Source organism: Neomonachus schauinslandi, chromosome 7, assembly GCF_002201575.2.
Source record: "Neomonachus schauinslandi chromosome 7, ASM220157v2, whole genome shotgun sequence".
Taxonomy (NCBI): Eukaryota; Metazoa; Chordata; class Mammalia; order Carnivora; family Phocidae; genus Neomonachus; species Neomonachus schauinslandi.
Window position 1 is genome coordinate 44,393,006 of NC_058409.1, and position 25,294 is coordinate 44,418,299.

The 25,294-nt window shown below is 34.5% G+C and overlaps 1 protein-coding gene and 1 pseudogene across 2 annotated transcripts in view; one reads left to right on the forward strand and one right to left on the reverse strand.

Moving 5' to 3' along the window:
- The window catches only part of IPO11 (importin 11), a 211,476-nt gene that overhangs the window by 51,493 nt on the left and 134,689 nt on the right, over positions 1–25,294 (forward strand). For both annotated transcript variants that reach the window (XM_044916828.1, XM_021702083.1), the window contains exons 7-16: positions 3,541–3,599; positions 7,993–8,041; positions 9,479–9,549; positions 12,141–12,333; positions 12,993–13,145; positions 14,519–14,562; positions 16,445–16,535; positions 18,736–18,783; positions 19,778–19,883; positions 22,824–22,950. In XM_044916828.1, the coding sequence (XP_044772763.1) occupies positions 3,541–3,599; positions 7,993–8,041; positions 9,479–9,549; positions 12,141–12,333; positions 12,993–13,145; positions 14,519–14,562; positions 16,445–16,535; positions 18,736–18,783; positions 19,778–19,883; positions 22,824–22,950 (941 nt within the window). The remainder of the gene's footprint in view (positions 1–3,540; positions 3,600–7,992; positions 8,042–9,478; positions 9,550–12,140; positions 12,334–12,992; positions 13,146–14,518; positions 14,563–16,444; positions 16,536–18,735; positions 18,784–19,777; positions 19,884–22,823; positions 22,951–25,294) is intronic.
- On the reverse strand, positions 2,810–3,271 carry LOC123325288 (annotated as a pseudogene).

Below are 25,294 nucleotides of genomic sequence, written 5' to 3' on the forward strand. Positions count from 1 at the left end.
ATTCCTTTCCTTTACAGAACACTCATGCTTGGCTCATTCTCTTTGTCTTCCAATCTTTCTCCTCTTCTGGTGCCTAGGCTTTTTATTAGTTTGTATTTCTTAGTTTGATCTCAGGCAGCCTTTAGTGCTCTTACTGTGGCTCATTTTGCATCCTTTGGCTTTACTTATAAGCCCTTTTGTCATACTCCTCTTAGTACCGTAGGATACTGCTGTACACTCTTGGCACTGCTCTCGTGCATCACTTACCATTGATCAGACAGTGGATGCACAGACTTCAAACTGTCAGCACCTTTTTTTTTTTTTTTTTTAAGATTTTATTTATTTATTTGAGAGAGAATGAGAGAGAGAGAGAGCACATGAGAGGGGGGAGGGTCAGAGGGAGAAGCAGACTCCCTGCCGAGCAGGGAGCCCGATGCGGGACTCGATCCCGGGACTCCAGGATCATGACCTGAGCCGAAGGCAGTCGCTTAACCAACTGAGCCACCCAGGCGCCCCTGTCAGCACATTTTGGTGAACCTTAGACAAAAGCGTGAATGAATTTAAGGGACTGCTGACAAGTAAAATTCATTATACAGGTGGTTGGTTATATAAGTGAGTGGAGATGGTTTTGTCAACATCCTTGAGGAAGAAATTTAAAAGGATTTAGAGAGAAACATTTATCCAGAAAGAATTAGAGAAACTGGTATAAGGTTATGTGTACAAGACTTGTGTAAGTTCTGTATTTAATGATTAAGGAATTTTCACTAGTGCTTTTAATTGTGGTTTTCTTACCTTACTGATTTCAAAGAGTAACTCTGACAAAAAGGATGCAGCACTAATCTACATTAGCCTGATTTTAGCTTTCCAGTACTTCCTTGTCTCAGGGTCTTAGGTACACTGTAGCATTTCTAAGATATCTTGACCTGGAAAAATCCCATAGCATTTCCTTTTAAAGTAATTGTTCTGCCCAGTTGTAAATTTCTATGACTTGAGCAAAGCTTAAGACTACAGTTTTTGTTATATGTAATCTGAGTCTATACCTGTGTGCACTTAGACATGCATATATATATTCATTATTTCAATAAATTTGTGGTTAGGTGTTTGACACTAGATAGACATAATAAAATGGTTACACAAATATATGTAAAATGACACGTGACAGTGGTCTTACAATATTATGGTAACTGACAATGCGGTCAGAAAGGACTTCCTGAGAAAGTGATGTTTGAACCAGAATCATCGTAGGGTAAGTAGACGTTAACCAAGTGATGAAGGGGGAAAGAAAGGACTGTCCCAGGTAATGTGGAGCAAGTACTTTTGTGGGAATGAATGAATCCAGAATAAGGGACTCAGTTTGAATCCTGTTTTCTCCTATGATGATGAGTAACTTTTGAGTTGCATATAATTGTAGTTTGAAACTGATAGTTTTGTGGACAGTTGCGTTCTGAACTTTTTTTTTTTCACCATTACCCCCTTCTAAACCTGTTTTTAGTATACTGCCTTTGAGCTTCACGTCATGAACCCTAACTCTCAGTTACAGAGATAGCAGTGCTATCTGTAACATTTTCTTAATGTGATGTGACTTTGAATTTTGTAGTCTCTGTTGCTGCCATCTTTGTGTTTCTGATTTGTGCTGTTTTACATATATTATTCTATTGAATCCTTTAATAACCTTATGAGGTAGGACTTACTAACACAGTTTACAGACAAAGAATGTAAGATCTAGAAAAGTTGTCCAAAATAATACAGCTGTAAACATTGGAGCTGGGATTTAAATATAGATCTGACTTCCAGTCGTTTATCCTGCTTGTCTCCCTGTGTACACCAGTTACTCATAAAATGTGATGTTTGTTTATACTTGAGTGCTGTAGTCTATTTCAGATTTAGAAATAGTTGAGCTTTTATATCCTTTATAGGAGATACTATATTTTCATTAATGTAGTCTAAAACTAAATGAAGCTCTTTGGTCACTGCTGAGACATAATTTCATGGTTATGGAATGAAGAGATAACTTTCTCAGTTTCAACTTATAGGGGTTATTGCAGGTGAGAAGTACTAACAATTATAGCAATTAAGTTTTGCAGTATAGTTTTAGAAACATAAGTAGTTAAGATATGTGAGAAGAACACAGCTTTTTTTTTAGAATAACAAAAAAAATATTTTACTAAAACATAAGATTTTCAGAAGTTTCCAGACAAGCCATACAAAATGGTCACAAGCTTTTTCTTGAAGGAAGGATTCTACACTTGACAGCAAAGTCACAATGTTATTAGTGAGGGCTGTGATGTTTGTTTAATGTTCCCATTTTGGTTCAAACAATCAAGCTTGTCCATCTACAGCATCTAAATGAAGTTAGGCTTGGCTAGAGAGCATATTCTAAAGAGCTGGTTAGCTGCTTTTAACCAATGCAATTAGATCACCATAAAAAGGGGGAAAGGAGCCCATAAAATTAAAATAAAACTACCTCTCCCCCTCAAAAAAAGTAATAAAGAAAAACACCCACACCCCTGCAGCTAACCCTGACAACTACCTTCATTCACAGTGCTTTATACTCAAACCATGAGGGGGACAATGAATAAAAGCTGAGAAGGGCCACTGCTTTTAAAGGTTTCACAACAATCAGATGGTACTTCTAGCCTCTGCTCATGCTTTACAGCAGTGAATCAGGACAAGAACTAGATTTGCTAATGTGCGTTTAATCACCAAAGGACTGAAGATGTCTGGGCTTTTATTCTGTAATGTTTCTAAGACTGTGTCCATTAAATGCAAACAAAAAAGGAAGAAGTCTTGGCAGAACAGAAGTGATGCACACTTGATGATCAGATCGATTTTAAATATTATTCATGGCATATAGCCTAGTCCATGCTCTAGCTATTTCTGTGGCTTGGGCATCGTTGGTCTTCCACTGCTCCGCTGCATCATTTGCTCATGGATCAGCTGGATTGCGAGCACTTAACAAAGCCTGGACCGATAGCAGAACTGTGCGGATCTGCAGTGCTGGGAACCCCTTATCTTTCAAAATATCTAAACATATTCTTCCCAACTTGTCTACATTAGGATGATAAATTTTGGTCATGAAACATACTTCAGGGGCTGCCATGGGGTATTCTTCTCTGTTGGGAATAGTTCAAGCTTAAAAGTCCCTCCCTCAAAGGGGGAATCCTGGGGGCCAGCAAAGACCACATGAAAATAATGGGCGTTGCTCTCATCTGGTTCTGCCTTTAGTGCCAGGAACTGGTTCTGCCAGCAAACGCTGGGTTGCCTTGATAATCCTGCAGGGCAGCCCGGCCATCTTGTCAGATCCCGAGTTCAGCCTCTGGTCCAAACTCTCAAGAACACAGCTTTTGAGTCATAAGAATTTGACTGTCATTCCATCTTTCCTACTTGGAAACAAACCAATGATCAAGGATTACCTTTCTTTATGTATTATATGAAAGGATGAAGTTAGAGTAACCCCCAGTCTTGATGAGGCTTTGTGATTCTGAGTCTTTGTTATGATTATGATTTTATAGGATAAGATACGAGGCATTTAGTGCAATAAAGCTCAATTTTACTTTTCAGTGCTGCGTAAATTAACTGTTAATGGATTTGTGGAACCTCATAAGAATATGGAGGTGATGGTAAGTGAAAGCAGTTACTGATTCTTTGTGGCTTTGGGAAAATGCTTGGTATTTTCCTGAATGTTTTAAAGCTTATTCTTTTTACTTGGCATTCATTTACAAGTTTTTATTAAGTGACCTTTTACCATTTTGTATGTGTTATACTATACTTTTTAGACTTACGGCCTTTTTTTCAGTATATCAAAGCAGCTCCTTCATGAAGGGGAGGAAATAAGCCTAGGACAGTTCTCAAGTGCCATGATACCTTGAGTGTTATTTATAATTTGAATTGGGGTGAATTTCTTGAATTTGAATGCTGTTATTACATTTCTAGGTCCATTGTGGACCTAGATATTTAAAATGATTTTTTTTGTTTGATCATAACATTTATGTGTGCTCTTTGTAGTCAATTGGATGTATATATACAAGAAGGGAAAGCCCTATTGTTAAGCCCAACATTTGTGATGTATATTCATTGTTTGTATGGCATCATCTACTTTTTCTGTGTACAAGAATATATAGCTGTATATATTTTATCCTGAAACAAAATGAGATTGTATTATATATTTACTCAGATCTGTGTTAGTTTTCACAGTGAGTTTAAGTCAGCTAAAATGTGGCTTTGTATAGGTTGCTTTGGGGGTGTTGAACAGAATTGTGAAAAAAGTACATCTCATTGGGTCTTTGGGTCTGCCCTACCAGATTTGACCAGAGTTACTCTGTTTTAAATCTTTAGTATACTGTGCCTGTCAGTAAGATTTTGATTGCAATAATGATTCTACTGTTAAAAGAATTTAAAAGCTGGTGATATACATCATTATAGTGTGATGGCTATTTTGTTCTATAAAAGTGTTACATGCTTATTTTTTTAAAAGTTAAACACAGAAGGAAAGGAAATAAAAAGTCATTTGAAAACTTGGTATCAAAGATATTGCTAAAATTTGTAAGTATACTTTAAGACATTTTATGCAGTCTTTCAGATATTCTTTTCTCTCTTCCTCAGTTTTATGTAAATGGGACCCATGCTCTGTTTCTTGACTTGCTTTTTCTTAAATTTATATGTCGTTTTTCTCATGGGTATTTTTCTCATGTCAGTAATATGTGTTATGTTTTTAATGATTCTGTGGTAAATCCATGTGATTACTGTCAGTGAGCTAATTTTTAAAAAGTGATAACATTAATACAGGATTCCTATAATTTACCTGCCCAGTTATCCATTGGAACTAGGATTTAAATACAGTATTTAAGGGACTCATTTACTCATTGAAAAGTAATGATAACTAACAAAAAAAAAAATTCCTAGTTATCCGCTGATGGATATATAGGTTGTTTCCAGTTTTTAATTGTTGGTCAGTGATGTTGGAATGAACATTTGGGTATATAGGTCATTGTGTACTTTTCTGATGCACTCTTCAGGATAAATTACTAGAAGTGGAAATGGTTGATTCAAGTACAGGCACATTGATAGCATTGATTGATATTGTCAAATTGCCAAAATATGTAAAAAAAAAACCAGCCATAATTTTAATGCTGATACATTTTAAATATTTATATTTATTGCCATAGTGCCATAAAACACTTCCAGAAACCAATGAGACAGCTTCTCCTAAATTCCTGCACTATAATGCATTACGTTGCATAAAGGCAGAGACTATTTCATTCACTGTCCGTCCCAGAGCTTGGAATAGTCTCTGCCAATAGTAAATGCTCAGTAGTTATTTGTAAAATGAATGAATATGTGATAGAGTGAAACAGTAGGTCAGAAGGCTCAGTAATTATTTTTATATGCAATATGATTCTGAATATCATAAAATTATGTAACTAAAATATTGATTGTGTTCATTGGTGTTTTTTTTTTTTTTAGTAAAAATAAATTGATTTGAATCACATTCTTATAAAGTGGAATAGTGGTTTTCAGAGGAAACTGTCAATGTTCTGTGAGCTTTTGGCTTTCCCTTGAGAGTCTGTCTTCTGTCTACTGAAACTGTATGTCCGCTTTTACTCAGTTATAAATGCTGTTTTGTAGCAGTTAAGGTATATTGACTTGTTGGAAAAAAAAATAGAATTTTAACAAGTTAAGGGCGGTTTTTCAAGTAACATAAAGGTCTTAAAAATAACATGGAACTTAAAAGATGCTTTAGAAGTGCTGTATGATAATGGTGAGATTTTGGTTTCTGGAGGCAAATAGATTTGGATTTGAATCTTGACTTGGCCTTTTCCTGATAGCGTGGCCTCCAGCTGTTTACTTATCTACCCTGATACTCAGTTTCTTTTTTTGTTTGTTTATAATATGAAGATGAAGTAATAGTACCTACTTCATTGGATGTTGTGAGGATTAAGGGAGATAATGATTTTTTGTAAATGGTTCAGCTAATTAAAGTGCTCTATAAATGACCATTTAATGGTTAATTTGAGTTACTGTGTAATTATATAACATAAATCATAAACTGTAACTTAGTTTATTTGGCCTGCAGAGTAATTAGCTGTCTATAATTCTATAAATTCTTGATTCGCTTGATCAGCTTACTAAATTTGATGACTTTTATCATTTGCTACTTTCTTTGGAGAACCCCGATTGACAAACTAGTATTATTTAAAAGAAATAGAGTAAAATTCTTTCTACATTGTCATTACTTTTTTTTTTGAAGATTTTATTTGACAGATAGAGATACAGTGACAGAGGGAACACAAGCAGGGGGAGTGGGAGAGGGAGAAGCAGGCTTCCCGCTGAGCAGGGAGCCCAATGTGGAGCTCAATCCCAGGACCCTGGGATCATGACCTGAGCCGAAGGCAGATGCTTAACGACTGAGCCACCCAGGCGCCCCTACGTTGTCATTTTTTTAAGGGACCATTGGACTACTGTATAAATTTAAAATACATATAGGATCTCAATGATCTTTCATCATCCTAGGAATTATTTTTTTGTTAGTTATCATTACTTTTCAGTTACTCTCAACTGTGGTTAAAAAGACTGAAATAGTGTCAAATGTAAGATGATGGAATACAGTGCACAACCCAATAAAGAAACTGAAAGATGACAATTTCACTACTGCTTCATCCTTCTGGCAATTCCATCATCTTTAAGAAGGAATAAAGAAGACTGGAAGCACTATCATTTTATTCTACTTTCAGCTTTTGTTTAACACACTGAGAATTCAGAACTTCATTTTCTGCCCTAATTGGCAGAGAAGAAAATTGACAAGAGGAAGAAGTTTCATAATTTTTACCTGAGTCAGAAGATGGATGCTCTCAGACAAACTGAGAGCAGCATTCTAGGCCCTGATAATGATGGTGAAATTGTCTAAGTGAAATCTGTTTCTGAGTCGTCAGATGACGATATCCTAGTTGAATTGTCTCAAACTCAAGAATGGATGAGTGGACAACATATTCCTAAGGACAAAGAGGAAATAATACTATTCTAGTTAGTCATTCATCAGAATGGCCTTCACCATGTAGTTATTTTGTGCAAAAACTTGGACCATCCTATTTGTTGAAAGAGCATGTGACATCTTTTATACACCCAAATTTTTTGATCCAAAAAGTCTGTGATGTTGAAATTTTTAAAAATTTTAATTAAGTTGTATTTCACTATCCCTTTATATCTGTAAAATTTTTATAATGTTTCTTAAAATACATATTAGCAAATAAGGGTTGTTTAGATTTTTACCAGATCATAATTGATGACACTTGTTTTCTCTTTTAACTGAAGTTAATAAATTTAATACTTGGGCTTAAGAACTTCTTTTTTTTTTTTTTTTTTTTAAAGATTTTATTTATTTATTTGAGACAGAGAGAATGAGAGACAGAGAGCATGAGAGGGAGGAGGGTCAGAGGGAGAAGCAGACTCCCTGCCGAGCAGGGAGCCCGATGCGGGACTCGATCCCGGGACTCCAGGATCATGACCTGAGCCGAAGGCAGCCGCTTAACCAACTGAGCCACCCAGGCCCCCGGGCTTAAGAACTTCTACTTTAATAATTAGTACCATTTATTCATATACCGAGTACTTAATATTCTCAAATACTGTTCCTGGATTCTGGGATAGAGTAGTGAACACAGTGAATTTCTGGCTCTTAGGGAGTGTACATTCTAGTGGGAGCAGACAGATAATAGACAAACAGTATGCCAGGGGATTATAAGAGCTGTGAAGAAGAAAATCAGTGAGGAGAATAGAGATTATCTAATTAAACAGAATGCTTAAATAATGTTTTATTTATTGCAAAGTGATTAAGGTAACTGAAATGAGACATTGAAGAGATGAAATACTGTATTTTCTAATGGAAGATTTGTTAATATTTATTTTATCTCATTTTAACTTTTTAAAATGATGTGATAGATACATTTTAGTATTTTTGAAAAAGTATAAGGGAGCTGTTTACAACAGTAAATTGAGACCTTAAAAAAACTTTTTTTCTAGGGTTTTTTACATGGAATATTTGACCGCCTGAAGCAATTTCTGGAATGCAGTAAGTACTCCTTTGACAGTAGATTTTACTTGTAGAATCCTTATTCATAGCTTGTGCTCTGCTTGTGCATCTGGAAAGGGTAACCTCTTGATCATTAATCCTTTGAGGTTGCATTGGGAGCTCACTTTGTCTTTATATACCTGTCTTGTCCTGCGTATTGCGGAAACGTTTTTTTTTTTTTTTTTTAAATCTGTTTTGTGTCCTGTTTCTTTGTAGATATTTTTACTGCTACTGCTCTTTTCCATGCATATATCCACAGCAGTCATGTATTTAATACTCATTAAATGTAGCTCCTGTGCCATATGCTCCTTAGACTTTGTATAGGTTCTTTTTTAGTTCATTTTACATGTGGGTATGATATAAATTACCTTAAATGGTACTTTAATTTTGTAAATCCCTTGTATATTAATCTTCACTGGCTTATCTTTAGGGCCTTCTCTCATCCACTACACACAAGAGAATTTAGCATTTATATTTGTGTTATATTATACTCATTGTCTGTTTGTTATCCTTTTCCCTGTGATTGTAAGCACCTTTACTCAACATACACACCTACAAACACAGAATACACACGCATGTGCTTGCATGCGCACATACACATGTGTACATCCTGTGTGTATTTGTGTACATTTACGTGCGTGTGTACTTGGGGACTTAATAGTCTGAGAAGATATTTTAGTGTACTCACTTTTAGGGAGTTGTTGATTGTTTCATGTGAGTCGTTTTTCAGCTTAGTAAAAACATTGTTGAGTCTTTCACCAGGTACTGTTCTGGGTACTGTACATGCAAAGATGAATAAGACAACTTATATAAAGTAGTTTACTTTTATGAAAATGGTCATTTTCTCTGGTCACCCTGTGGAGAAGCAAAGGGAAGAATAGGAGTCCTCCCAGGAGAGGAGAATGTTGTAAATGATGAGATGATTCAGAAGAGTATGATTATAGGGAGTAGTTGATGGACTGATGGACACTATTCTGAATATACAAAATTAATTAATTATGCCAGGGAAATTTTCTGAAGAAAATGGTCAGAAAATGCAGGAAAAATAATGAGTATGTTACTCTTTGAATGCTTTGTTTTTACCTATTTTGCTTGTAAATTTCAACTATGACTAATTTAGATTTTGAAAATGTGATTGGTAATTCATGGATAAAATTGCTACTTCCCTTTCACTTTAACATGAGCTCAGTTTGTATTTTAGGATTAATTTTGTGAAACATGGTACTGGGGATGACTGTGTCTGTTAAGTACTTGTAAATCTTTTTAAAAACTTGATGATTAATTTTTTAGAGTTGGGAAAGCACAGTAATGAATTTTAATGCAAAACGTACAAAAATATATCTTGACTATTTTTGTGAAAGGTTTTGTCATTGTTTTGATTGTGAATTAATGGAGTATTATAAACTTGTACTAATATTTGAATTGTATTTTTAACAGGTAGAAATATAGGTACAGATAACGTTTGTAGAGATAGATTGGAAAAGACCATCATTCTTTTTACTAAAGTGGTAAGTTTTCTTTTTATTTTAAGTATGTTTTCTTAAATAAAATACATGTACTCAGATTTAAGAAGGAGAATGATGTGAGCATACATTCTTTAATGTGAAGTAAGTTGTTTTCTGACTATTTATAGCAAAGTTAAAAAAAAACTACTTTGAAGTATTTAGGATGCATGTAATAATTAAATTTGTATGCCATAATATCAGTTATAAGTCACTTTATTGTAAAAAAAAAATCCTAATATTAGAGAAGTTCATTTCTCTGTAGTTTCTTATTCTCAAGCCTACTGGATAAAAGCAGAGATAAAGAAGGTACCAGTTGCAGCTGAGCAGGAACTAGGTCATATGTAACAGGCAATGTAATATCAGGAAGTCCCTATATTCAGAATGACAGATTATCGTCGTCAATATGAAACATCTTTTGAATAGAATTATATGGGTGCACTTGTGCTAGGCAATGTGTATAAATTTCTGATAAAACAAAGTTTTATGGAAACTGATTTTTATGAAATTTTGGCCTGGGGATGGTTGAGAGAAGTACATAGAGTTGGGAAGACCTGGTTTGAGGACTGCATTGCACTAAAACCGGTCGTTGAAGAGAGGTAGCAGTATCTAAACTTGTAGCCTATTTTCCCTTTTTTCCTGAAGCTTCATTAATAGGATTAAGGTTGTCTGTTCCCCTGGGAGTAGAAAAAAGGAATAGAAATGAGCTGTTCTTATGTCTTTGGTTAAGTTGCAGTACCTTAGTTTCAATTCTCCTTATTTCCCACAGTTAGGTCCTAAATAGCCTCAACAGCAAAAGCCTACCTAATCTTCCAAGAGCCAGCAGGAAATTGACTCAGGTAGTTTAAGTTAAAAACCAAAAAAAAACACAAAGCAAAGTAAAATGCCATGATGTGGTTAGTCAGTGGATCTGTGCAGTGTTCATAAATAATTTCATTTATGGAATTCACATTTATAATGTCTGGCTTTATTAAAGCTTTACAAATTGGAACATTTCAAACATATTTGAGTCCCCTTGAGGTCATCCCTTAGCTTCAGGAATTATCAACATATGTTGAAAGTTAGCTGTTTTATCTGTATACTTCCTCTCCCTCCCCTCCTTGTTGGTTTTTTTTTTTTTTTTTTTTAAAGATTTTATTTATTTATTTGAGAGAGAGAGAATCAGAGACAGAGAGCATGAGAGGGAGGAGGGTCAGAGGGAGAAGCAGACTCCCTGCCGAGCAGGGAGCCCGATGCGGGACTCGATCCCGGGACTCCAGGATCATGACCTGAGCCGAAGGCAGTCGCTTAACCAACTGAGCCACCCAGGCGCCCACTTGCTGGTTTTTAAAAAGCAAATCTCAGATATCCTATTAGTATTATCTATAAATATTTGAATATATATCTTTAAGTGATTAGGGGTTTAAAGTAACCAATCTAACACATTTAAAAAGTAGGAATGACTTTTTATTATCCTCTATTTAGCCAGTTTTTAGATTTTTCTCAATTTTTATTTTTATTTTTTTTAAAGATTTTATTTATTTGACAGAGAGACACACAGCGAAAGAGGGAACACAAGCAGAGGGAGTGGGAGAGGGAGAAGCAGGCTTCCCGCAGAGCAGGGAGCCTGATGCGGGGCTCGATCCCAGGACCCTGGGATCATGACCTGAGCCGAAGCAGGCTCTTAACGACTGAGCCACTCAGGCGCCCCAGATTTTTCTCAGTTTTTATAGTTGTTTTGTTGGAATTGGGATTCAGTAGTGTCAGTTCTCTTTTTTTGTTGTTGTTGCTATCTATTTGTCGAGGTAATAGATAATTTCCTTCTAGGGTTTTTCGTGTTTGCATTTGGCTCTCTCCATCCTGTTGTGTTACTTACCATGTTCCTTTGTCTCTATACCTTTCCTCTTCCCATATCTCTTATAAATTTGTAGTTAGATATAGAGGCTTGATCATATTCAGACTTTATTTTGTGGAGGAGGGCAAGGATGGCAAGAGTACTTTACAAGAGTATTGTGTATTTCGTATTGCATCACATCAGGAGATACAGTGTCTGTCTGCAGTGCTGAGGGAGAGCTATCCATTATAAAGTTCCTCAGCAGCCTTTCCCTGTTGGTTATTTTAGAAGCTATTAATGATCATGCCTACATCTGTTGTTTGATAAGGGGTTACAGAATGATGGCATTCTATTATTTTGTTGGCATTTATTAGCCAGAATTCTTTCGTAAAGAAGAAATCTACCTCATCAACTGGTAATTGAAATGTAGTTTCACTTTTTGCCTTTATTACTTTTTAAAGTCCTATCTTTTGTATACACACTTTTTGTTTCATATTTACCCATTGTTACTGAATTAAGTATGAAGTGGGTCTATTTTGGACCCTGGACTAGAAATAATAGAAATTTCTTGTCATGAGATACAATCTGACACTACCCACATTATAGGATGTATCCCATGAAATCAGTTGCACGTGTATTACATGGAAAACTACATGTATGTAGATTCTCCACCCAGGTTCAAATCTTGCCAGATGTATATTAGCAAAGTTATAAGATGTACTTATGGATGATTATATTCCTATATGAACTTGAAGAAAATAAATTTTAATTTTTTTCTTTATAGCTTTTGGACTTCTTGGATCAGCATCCGTTTTCATTTACTCCTCTAATTCAGAGATCACTGGAATTTTCTGTAAGCTATGTATTTACGGAAGTTGGTGAAGGCGTTACATTCGAACGATTCATTGTTCAATGCATGAATCTTATTAAGATGATTGTTAAAAATTATGCTTATAAGCCATCCAAAAATTTTGAAGGTAATGCCTTACTGGCAGTTTTTTCCCCCATTATTTCAAATGTGAAGTAATTGCTATTTTTATGTATTTGAAATTCATTTACTTAAGTGTGAAAAGTAAAATGTTGCTTGGACATGAAATAGAGGTAAGGATTAGAGACTTTAATATGTGAGTGCCAGCTTTAAAAGCCATATAATGCATTTAGTAAACTATCTTTTGTAGCACAATAAAAGGTCAGTTGAAGGCTTGGGACTTTAAGAATTAAGTACTCCAATAACCACTGCAGTTCATGTTGTAAGCTGAATTTATTTGTACAATTAAAATTTTTCTCTGATTTTAGTGAGGTTACTTCTAGACATTGGATTGCATTCATGTGCATGTGTACCAAGATGAATGAGGAGTTCTTGTAGGAGAGAGAAAGACATATGTATCTAAGTCACTCCAATGTGGTGTGATAATACAGCACGGGGATGTACAGGCTGTAGTGGGCGGACAGCTGCAAGACTGATGTGTGTGGTGTGAATAAAGAAATGTCTTTGAAATTTGCCCTTAAGAAAAATGAGAATTTATACACCACTTTATCTTCTCCCCCAAGAGTGTATTTTTAAATTTATTGAAGTTACATAATCCAACTTTGGTAGAATCTTTGTATGATTAACTTGGAAATTTTATTTTTCTAGATAGCAGCCCTGAAACTCTAGAAGCTCATAAGATTAAGATGGCATTCTTCACATATCCCACTTTGACAGAGATATGTAGAAGATTAGTCTCTCATTATTTTCTGCTAACTGAAGAGGAACTGACAATGTGGGAAGAAGACCCAGAAGGCTTTAGTAAGAATCAGGTTTTCAGTTTCGCCTGGCTTTTCTCCTCCTTCCCTAAATATGTATCATCTATTTGAACGATAGGCATAACAACATTGTGTTTTAATATAGCACTTCTGATCTGAGAATCTTGGCTTTTAAAAGTTTGTTATCTGTTAGAACAAATTGAGAAGCAGAAAATGAATGATTTTTTTCAAATACATGGAGTTTTCTCCAGAAAGATACCTTTTAAAATTTTTAGATATTCCTATGAACATATGATATATAGTTTAAAACAAAAGTATAAAATAAACTACCTGTCTCTGTTATCAGGTCAGTTTGTACTTTGTGATTCATTCCATCTTATTTTTTATTAGTAGACATTTTTATTTCAAAAAGAAATTTGGAAAATTACTGAATTGCTGAATAGATCACCTACTTAAATTTTAATTTTAAGGTGAATTTTTTGATGCTTAAAATGTTTTTCTGGGAGATCTTTTTTATCTGTTTGAATTTTAATAATAGAATAAAAGTAGCAAGGTCCTTGCTACAGAAAATCAAGAAATTATGTGTCTAATAAAGTACCTGTGTGTGAATAAAGTACCTGTGTGTGAATAAAGTGCCTGTGTTTTACTTAAGCTGTCCTCAGACATAGGCTAGATTTTAGGCTCTCCTCATCCCTTTGACTGGGTGACTTTGTGTAGTTCTATTCATACGTTTCCTAAGATTTTAAGAATGCCTCAGATATTTTGGAAGACTTGTCTTCGCCCTCTTTTTGTTATTTAAAAATAATTTTAGTTCATTTAGGAAATACAGCATTACACTATATGTATCCTATTTTGTTTTTGCTTTTTCTCTGAGCTAAAATCTTAAGTTTCATATTGCTTTCTTTATGCAGTGGATATAATAGTATAATATGACACACTGAATTCTTAGATTTGTACAAGTCCCTGAAGTATTTTACTTTTTAAAAAAATTTAAATATAGAACATTTTTGAAAATGTTACTAATTATTTTAACTTCTAAAACGTTGTTATATTGAAATGAAATAATCTCAGGATTATAGTTATATTCGAGTGCTTACTGTGTGCAAGTCAGGTGATATCACTTACTCTGGAAGTGACAAAGCCCTTTGAGCTTTCCTCCATAGAGAATTTTTAATGAAAGTGAGAATGCTTATGTAAGCACTTGATGGGAGATTCCCATACACAGATGTGATCTATAGTGTATAGTAAAGAGATCTGTGTAAGGCCTTGTGTTCCCAAGGATTTGCTTTCAGTGTTATGTTTAAAACCATTCATGGAAATAGACTGACATTATTTAAAATCTTTGTATTCCAAAATGAAACTTTGGAAACACCATTATTGCATGGTGAGCATCTTTTGTCGTATTTTTAATTGCAGCAGTGGAAGAAACAGGAGGAGATTCTTGGAAATACAGTTTGAGGGTAAGTATTGATTGAAAAAAAAATTGATAGGGAAATACTTAATGCTTCTATAACTCTTAGTAGAGAATGATATTTTGTTAAAGATTCCAAGCATTAATAACCAGACAAATAGGAAATATAATTGTAGGAATCTGTATCTGAGAAGAAAGTACTTAATTAATTAATTATGAACTTTAACCTAAATTTTTGTTGTTCAGTTTGGGGTTTGCAAACTGAATTTTTCTGCATTTTGCAGTCACATTGATGGAAAAGTAATTGTCAGTGCAGAAATAGGAAATGTTTTTGAAAATGAAAACTACTTCTCTTTGGCTAGAATGATTCCCACCCCACCCCCCCCCCAAAGTATTTCAGTAATTTTGAAGCTTTTTTTGATATGTTATTTCTTGTACCACCAAATGTGATTCTGAGACCAGCCCACTGCTCTTAATTTTAGAATGCTTTCTTTCTTTTTTTTTTTTTTTTAAGATTTTATTTATTTGTTTGATAGAGAGAGACACAGCGAGAGAGGGAACACAAGCAGAGGGAGTGGGAGAGGGAGAAGCAGGCTTCCCGCTGAGCAAGGAGCCCGATGTGGGGCTCGATCCCAGGACCTGGGATCATGACCTGAGCTGAAGGCAGACACTTAACAACTGAGCCACCCAGGTGCCCCTTTAGAATGCTTTCTAGAATGTTTTTCTAAGCACACATTTTTTTATATGGCCAACATTTGAGGAAAATTAATCAAATGTAGCCTTCTAACTATTTTTTGTGTGTGAAAAGTTGTGTTTACATAATTTACACTATTATTTTTCTAAGAATGTATGTTAATGTTTTTAGTTTTGTAAGCTTACATAGAAAACCAGAGATAGTTAATTAGAGAAATTATTAGTGCTTTAAATTTTTTTAAAAAATTAACTGCTTTAATTTTTAAAAACTTTGCTTTATGGAAAATTTCAAACATATTAAAAAATAGAATAATATCATGAGCCCTTGTATATTCCAAAACCCACGTTTATTAGTTACCGACTCATGGCTAATCTTACTTCATATGAGTACCTCCCAACCCCAACTTGGATTATTTTGAAGCAAGTATTTGAGGTGACGTATCATTTCATCTATACATATTTCAGTATGTGTGTAAGATTTGTTTTAAAACATAAAGCATGTTACCTTCAAAATTCATAATTCCTTTGTATTAATGTGATGGTTTGGTACTTTTAAGAACCAAAATGAATCATTCTTACTATGTAGCTAACACTGACTTCTGTTACTGTTTGTGTCTGTTAAAAGAAATACTATTCGCTGGGTGGGAAGGATGGGGTGGCTAGGTGATGGACATGGAGGGGAGTGTGTGCTATGGTGAGCACTGTGAATTGTGTAAGACTCATGAATCACAGACCTGTACCCCTGAAACAAATAATACATTATATGTTAATTAAAAAAAAAAAATACTGTTCTATGTGGTGAATTGAATTCCTGAGTTGCAGTTGTTACTTATTGTGTCATTGTTAAGAAAAATATAATTTTTAACGAATTAGTTCCTGCATAGTCATTTATAGTACTGAATCTGCAAATGAATGTGGCTTTAGATTGCTTTTTTTAATTTAAAGAACTGTTAATTAAAAATAAGTTATTTTCTCTCTGGAGTTTTACGTTTTGAATGCCTAATGCCAAATGATTGAAATAGTAAAATAAACTTTCTGTGTGTTAGGAATCAAATTATAATTTTTCTTTCCCAGTGTATCTACAACAATTGTAATCTACTTTATGTAAAAACATCAAGAATTGGAAACATTTTTGGAGTTTTATGATTTTAAGAATGAGTATTCTTTGCTTTATTGTAGAATTGATCAATACAATATACCATTGTTTTCACTAGAAAATTGGTTTCTTTCCTCTCCAGCCTTGCACTGAAGTACTATTTATAGATATATTCCATGAATATAATCAGACTCTTACTCCTGTACTTCTAGAAATGATGCAGACACTTCAAGGTGAAGTATATTTTATACTTTATTAATCCATGTTCAGTTAAAATAGTTTTGAGTGCCTGCTTCCCATGTGCAATGCATTTTTTCCTACACCATATAATAGATGGGAATCTGAGGAAGACCCGAATGTGTTCTTTTCTGAAGGGATGGCTTTCAGGGTAGAGAACAAGAATGGGCAACTGACAAAGGCGGCCTTGAGATAGGCCATTGAACATGATAGTTGGATTTTGCTCTCGTAAGCATACTAGCAGCATAAGCAAAATAGTAGGCAGTCAGGTATACTGCGTGGAGAAGTGGTCTACCTGGAGTGTGTTGTGAAAGTAGTGGGAGAAAAGGTCAAAATGACAAATGTTAGGCTCAGGATGGTGGCAGTGGGAATGGAAAGAAGATAATGGATTTAAGAGAGAGAATGATGGTGTGAACTTTCTGGTACTTGATTGCTAATAGCAGGTTGTTCATAAGTAATATCAAGTGTAATTTATCATTTCTGACTTTTCTACTATATTGTAAATTCCAGGAAGAGGGGCAGTGATCACATCTGTCTTGTTCACACATTATTCCCAGTGTCTGGTACTCTCAGTAACTCTTTGTTGATTGACTTGTGGTGACTGACTGACTGTGCTGGGCAAGGGAGAGTGACGGACATGATCCTGAACTTGAGTCTTAATGACAGGGAGGCTGTTATTAGTAGTGCTTGGAGATAGAGTTTTACTTTTAGAGTGTGTGTGTAAAGGGCCTTGGGAGACAAAAGCAAGTTCAAGGAGAGAATCCAAGATGTTCACCTTCAGGCATATGAAAAGATGAAGGTCCTGTAGAAAAAAAAGCCAGGTCAGAAACTCTTCCAGAGGTGTGAGGAACAATATGGGAGTGAATCCTGGAGAGAAGAGCACATTATTAGAAGTGTCCAGTAATGGAAGAGGCAGAAGGCCGTGGAATCTTCTGAGACAATGGGTTATTTGAAATGTTGGGGCAGAAATTACATAGTAAGGGACCAGGGATTGAGCAGGTGTTGATATAAGCAAATAATAGCAAGAGAAGCTTCTGTAGGGAAGGAGATGCTTGATCTTGTTTGTGGTAGTGAGTGGACAGCTCACTTTTCAGGCTTTTGTTCTCTGAAAAACCTAAAGAATGTTCTTAAATTTTAAACCAAGGGAAAAAACTGTCAGGTTTTACTTTGTTCATCTGTGAAGATAATTTTAGTGTTACTTGTATTTTCATATGGATTGATTTTTAAGTTACAGTTATTTATTAATTAATGTAGGATTACTGATTCTTAAAGTTGGTTATATTTGTACTGCTTCAGTTACTTTTTCTTTTGAGCTTAGAACATCATTTCCATTTTCTTCTATTTATTATTATTTTTTTAAACCACTGTAGGAAAGTGGATAAGCTATTTAGGTTACACTCTAATAAGTTGTGTGGTGGTAAGGATTTCAGTGGTTTCAGAGTTTAGTTATCTTTCCAGTTGTGGAGCAGTTGACTTATTTAGGGCTGTACTTATTCCAGCTTCTTAAAGTAGTGAGCTTAAAAATTCATATTTAACAGCAGAAGAGTGCTTTGATAAACTTGCTAGAAATCTTTCTATTCTAAAGAAATAGACTTACTAAGGAAACTGTATTTTTCACGGCTTAACCATGACACTCTCCTTTCTGGACAGTGGTAGGAGACTGCCAACTTTTTATTCAGAAGTTTCCACCTGACATGATGGCTCTCACTTTCTGTCTGCACTTTTTCTTTTGTTGCCATCCTTTAATGTACTGTCATGACCTGGTTTGTTTATTATGTTTAGAGCTTCTTGTGTGAATGGCCTATGCTTTTTCTTTTCTGTTGGTTTGTTTTTCTTTTGAGGGATTCATCTTTTTATTTTTTCTTTTAAGAGTTCTCTTTTAAATCAGGGTATATAAGGTATTATACACTAGTTAGCAATCTGTGGCATATATTTGTTTGGATTGTTGCTTGATGTGACATTTTTCAAATACATTACAATGATTTTTAAAATTGTAATATGGCTTTACATTTTGTACCTGTGCTCTCTAATGGTGATGATAACAAAATGTGGGCTTTCCCTTTATACCTGTATGTATATTTAATATCATGAAATTTATTATGCTAAACTGAAATGATAAACTAGTAAATTGAGTTGAAATAAAGTATCTTTTAAAAACTAGTTTTATTTACCTTTGCTGATACTTATGTTTTTCAGGACCCACTAATGTGGAAGATATGAATGCACTATTAATCAAAGATGCTGGTATGTTAAACTGAACCGATTTAGAAATATTATTTCTTCAGTAATGTTTGGGATGTCTGCTTTGTGGCAGGTGTTAAGCTGGAAGATTGGGATACAGGGATACCTAAAATACAGGAACTGTCTGGTGGGGGAGATAGCTAAGTAAGCAGACAATTGATTATAGCATAGTACCAGTGATTAATGTTAAAGTAGGTGGCAATTAGGTAGTCCATTGGGAAACCACAAGGTAGTATGGGTGTGCATAGGGAAAGGCTCCTAAAGAAGTATAGTATGAGAACACCAGGATCAGTGGGAGTTAACAAGGGGAGGGGCTATGTGAAAAGAGAGTTCCAGGCAGAAGGAGCAATGTGTACAAAAATTTGAAGGGAAGAGGAGCAAGAACAGTTAAGTTTTGAACTGGGAGTAGTTTGGTTTAATTGGAACATAAAGTGTAAAGGGTTGTGGTGAGAGATGAGGCTGGAGAGAAGTAGGTAAGGACCAGATCATAAAATATTGTGTCCATTTAGAAGCAGATGTTATAATTTTTTTTTAAAGATTTTATTTATTTATTTGAGAGAGAGAGAGTGAGAGAGAGCATGAGAGGGGAGAGGGTCAGAGGGAGAAGCAGACTCTCCACTGAGCGGGGAGCCCGATGTGGGACTCGATCCTGGGACTCCAGGATCACGACCTGAGCTGAAGGCAGTTGCTTAACCAACTGAGCCACCCAGGTGCCCTTATTTTATAATTTTTATAATTTGACTTGAATATGTTTAAATGAATGTAGCTTTCTGTTTGAAAGCACTAAGGAGTATTTAGGAAAAACAGTGTAAAGTAACTTAAATAATGAATCTACAATGTCTGTTTAAATAATGTCTTTGATTAACATTGTAAATTTCCCTTTATTAGCATATTACATGTTTTAAAGTATCCCTAAGGATTAATTTCTTATATAAGACACTTAACATTGGGCCCAGCATCTGAAATTAAAATTTTTTTTCTCAAATCTTCTTTGTAGTGTATAATGCTGTTGGATTAGCGGCTTATGAGCTGTTTGACAGTGTTGATTTTGATCAGTGGTTTAAAAACCAACTTCTTCCAGAATTACAAGTCATTCATAATAGGCAAGTATGAAACTTTGTGTTAATAATACACTTAATTTACCTTATTAATTTTGTGATGAAGATAGGAAGGCATTAAAATTGCTTAAAATTTTTAAAAAGTTATGGTATGAGTTAGCTGATCATATCTAGTGTAGAGTAAGACTTGTGTCTCTTAGAGTTGAAAAATAAAGTTGGTTATTTTTTTTACTTTAACTGTGATTTGTAACATGTATGAAGTATTTGATGTTAGGTAAGATAGTTTGCAGGAGGAAATTTTATACAAAGGTAAGGGAAATATGGAGATACCTGGATTCTAGAAAAAAACTGTGTACACAAGAAAGCCAGTTGGAGACTTAGCCGGGGCTAGGCCTGGTGTAAGAAGTAGTCAGACACAAATAGTAACTGTGAAGGGTGACTGACTGAATGCCTTGGGATCACACATAGCATACTGCAAGTCTGGGAGAGGGTAGATAGGATGGAGAGACACCATGGCAGAAAGCATTTGGATGCACTTTAGGCTTGTATTGGGTTGCCCCATTCAGTAGTACAGAGCTACCTGATGTTTAAAATTCTTATGTTTCATATACTTTTAGGCACTTGACTAATTTTAGGTACTGAACGGATGAAACGGAAGGGTAAAGGTCTTTGAGAGTTTTTATAATATTTTTCTTAGTTTAGAATTAGAGACTTAAAAATTCCAAGAGACTTTGTTCTTGTTTTGAATTGTGCATTTCTGTTGATTTATTTCTGTAGATCTGGTGCCTATCAGAATGCCTAGCATGTAGTCATAGATCAGGTAACATTTTTTTGACTGCGTTAATGAATGACTAGAAGGCTTCTATATAAACCTTGAGAGCTGGGGAATTGTAGAGTTGGAGATGATTTAAAAGTAATTTTGACCCCTCCAAAACCAATATCACACTATATGTTAACTGAGTAGAATTTAAATAAAAACTTGAAATTAAAAAAAAAACCCGAAAAAATATTTTTGACTAGTAAATAGCTACTTACCTATTCAGTCAGTGAATATTTTCAGTGGCTGCGAATTTGCCATGTCCTATAAAGTCTGTGGTAAGATGGACTGTGACTCTGCCAACAGTAAGCTAGAGAGCCTTTGATGTAGAGAAAACCTTCATTAGGTAGCTACATGTGCCTTTAGTGGGAACACACTGTGTGGTTTGATTGTCCTTAAACCCTGGAGGCTATTTACTCTCGATCTGTGTTGTCCAGTACAGTAGCTGCTATATATGGCTGTTGAGTGCTTGAATTGTACCTAATGCAACTGAGGAAATGACTTTAATTTTAATTAACTAAAATTTAAATTGAAAAACTGAAGAGTGTAAAATATGTATTGATTCCATGTTGTGAAATGATAATATTTTGCATATACTGAGTTAAAAAAAATGTTAAAATTTCACCTGCTTTTTATTTATTTTAATGTGGGTGCTAACAGATTTAAAATTGCATATTTGGCTTGCATTACGTTTCTTCTGGACCAAGCTGATCTAGACCAGTATTTCTCAAAGTTTAATGTGCATCTGAATCTGTTGGCGATCTTGTTAAGATACACGTTCTGATTTAGGTTATGTGTTAGGGTCTGGGTCAGACTGTGTGATTTCATCATGCTTCCAGGATGATGATGCTGCTGGTCCAGGGAGCACATTTTGAGGAACAAACTATCCTCCAATTTTAGAAGTGACTGTGATCTAAGTGAATTTAAGATTTGACCTTTCTGAGCTTCGTTCTTTTTATCTGGAGTGGAATGTTGAATATAGCAATTTCCGAGATCTCGGTTCAGAACTGATAGTTCTGTGGGTGTACTGTGTACACAAGTCTTGTTTACTTCCACCTCTGTGACTTTATTTAAACAGTCCCTGTTCCTTGAAATGGTATTTTTTCAGTTTTCTGCCCAAAATACTGTTTATCTTAGGCTGTTCAAATCCCATTTCTTCGTACCCACTCTTTTCTGTCCCTTTTCTGAAATCCTATTATATAACTTTGCATTCTTTAATTATTTTCGGTGAGATAAACTTTTTGAGGGCAGGGAGTACTTAAACACATTTTTTTTTGCATCTTTAATGAGCAATTCTTTCTGTATGCTTGATCATCTTATAATTTTGTAATTTCCTAAAATATGTGGCATATTCATTAGCATATTCCATTTATACCCTGAAACAATTATCATCTCACTACTAAAATTTATATAGTATCAAGAAGAGACTTTGTGGGTGGAATTCTTATACATAGTTGTTTATAGCTTTGTGATTTTTCTCCTTGCCTAAAGAAACTTCATTGCCTTTAGCAAAGATGATCATAGAGAAAGAAATGTGTATACCTGCTACTGTAAATGTTTTACAGCTTTTAAAAAGTAAATCATTATTTTGATAATATGAGTCACATTCTGTAATAGGGCACTTCTTAAAAAATTAGAGAATTTACCTAAAATCAGTGTAGAAACCTGAGTATTTTATTTATTATTTATTATTTACTGAGTATTTTATGTAAATGTAGAAATCTCTCACAGTGTTCTGGAAAACAATCTTTGTAAGATAAACAATTGGATTTAGAAAATTGAATACAGGAATTCCTTTATTACTACTTTTTTAGGGCCTCTTCAGCCTTAGGTTTGGGACATTAGCTGCTTATGCCTTTTCAGATTAACTGTTTTTGGTTACTTGAGGAACAGAAATGGACTTGTTTTTATGTACATATTTATGTTACAGTTCTTTAAAGTAATTAGATTTGCAATATATCTGCCTACGAATTTTCAATTTTTGTAGATCAGAACTTTTATTGTTAGTATTTATACTGTGGTATGTTTAGAAGTAGCTTTTATGCTTTTATATAAAAAATACAGATTGCTTCTTTACTATATTTAAAATTTAAATGATGAAATATACAAAATGAAATAGGCTTTGTAAAATATTTATCATTTAAATTTCATGATTTTTCCTTATCCAGGTATAAGCCATTGCGACGCAGGGTGATTTGGCTCATCGGTCAGTGGATTTCTGTGAAATTCAAGTCTGACTTAAGACCCATGTTATATGAGGCAATTTGTAATTTGCTTCAAGATCAAGACTTAGTGGTATGTTCCTTCAGTGTTTTAAGACTTTTTTTTTTAATGAGTTTAACCTATGTTAAACTTCAAATTCAGACATGGTTTTTATATCTTCAAAACATTGGTGGCCTTTCACTGTTGTAGCTGTTCCTTGGTGTGAACAGTTTGATTCGAAGGAAGGAAGTCCTTTGATTATTATTTGCCCTTCCCATCAGTAATCAGTGAAAAAAATAAACTCTACCTTTCTAAAATTTATAATTTTTTAGTGAGAATAAAAGAAGACAGTGTTTTAAGATCCTTTTATAGCCTTCTTGTTTTTTTTCCCTTAATTCAGGATAGATTTTATGTTCTCACATTTGGGGTTATACCATAATCACTTTCATCCTTACTGTTGTTGATTCTTTGTCTCTCATTTTTGGAGGGGTTTTTGGTGTGTATTTGTGTTTTTTTTAGCCTTTAGAATTGTTTCCTTTCAGACTTTTTATTTATAGTGTTGATATATTATTCTTGATTTTTTTTGTTGTTACTGAAAACTTGATAATGGCTTCTTTGTTGCTTTATTCCCTTAAAAGAAGTATGTTTGCTGCTGTAATATTTAGGTCAGTTACTTAAAGAGTTGTTTTTATTTGTTTGTTTTTTAAGAAGTTCCACATTGTGTAAAATAGTCTCCTCCCCGCCCCCCACCCCCCGCCCCGGGGTGCTTTATTTTATGCTCGAGTGAATATATTCATGACTTACTATACATTTTCTTTGTCCTGGGCTTAGATCTGATTCCAGCATAGTCTTGAAAAGATTGAGTTTAGTTGTCTTTTCCTGAGTTTCAAATTATTTTTACATAAAATTAAGTGATTTCTCAACCCCCCCCCCCCCCCCGAATTAGGCTAATTTCTTGTTTAATCATTTCTTGGTATACTCCTTTTAAAAAATTTTTGAACGCATCCGATAACCCTGTTTTTCAGCAAAGGCTTGGGCCATACTTTTCTTGTTTTCACATGTGTACCATGATAACATAAACTACTTTTAATATTCAGTGAGGGAAAATATAATTAGAAAGGTAAACCTAGTGTAGAAGCTCAGTATATTCCAAAGGCAAATAGAACTGATCTTTGGATTTTTTACTTAAGCATTATCTACTTTGTGTAAATAATTGAGAATTTACTCTAAATATCATGCTGTAATTATTAAATATTTTAAACATGGGAAGTTAAAAGGGAATCCAGTTTTATTTTACCATGTTTAAATTCTTAGAAGTTTATTAATAAAGCCTAGCTGTTTCTGAGATTATTATTTGCTGGATTGAGTTTACATTTGTAATAGCTTTAAAATAAAATACAAGATTTAAATTTTTGTTTTCTCATTTGGAAACATTATTTACTCTTCTGTCAGGTATCAGAGAGAGACATTAAATGTTTTATGGAAGTGTTACAAAAGGATTAAATTTCAGCTAAGTTTTCTTTGGGAAATAGAGAAATTTTTTGGATCTTGTACTCATTTTTAATCAATTCAGAGAGAGAAAAATGTGCTATTTAGTTCTGCACTTTAAAAGTGGATCATTAATCATATACGAACAAGTATTACTGGAGCAAAAGGGTTTCATGGCCAGGTAATTTGGAAAACGCTGGGCTAAATATTCCAGTAGTCCTCTTTACTTTAGGACTGATCAGAACCTTTAAAATGTACCTCTGCATTGTGATTATCCAAGATGACAATAAAGTAATATCCAAGAGATACACATAGAGGAAATGCTGCTGTAGATTCAGCTCTTGCCCTTTTCCTGTATATCTTCAGGTGATTTCCTCTCATTTTTACATCTTCTACAGTTGTTTTATCCTGCCACAATTATTTTGTTATTACTTCTTTTTTTAGTTTTATTATGTTATGTTAGTCACCATACAATACATCATTGGTTTTTGATGTGGTGATCCACGATCCATTGTTTCTGTATAACACCCAGTGCTCCATGCAGTACGTGCCCTCCTTAATATCCATCACCAGGTTAACCAATCCCCCTCCCCCTCTAAAACCCTGTTTGTTTCCTAGAGTCCACAGTCTCTCATGGTTCATCTCTCCCTCCAATTCCCACCCCCCCATTTTTCCCTTCCTTCTCCTAGTGTCCTCCATGCTATTCCTTATGTTCCACAAATAAGTGAAACCGTATGATAATTGACTTTCTCTGCTTGACTTATTTCACTTAGCATAATCTCCTCCAGTCCCATCCATGTTGATGTAAAAAGTTGGGTATTCATCTTTTCTGATGGCTGAGTAATATTCCATTGTATATATGGACCACATGTTCTTTATCCATTCATCTGTTGAAGGGCATCTCGGCTCTTTCCACAGTTTGGCTATTGCGGACATTGCTGCTATGAAC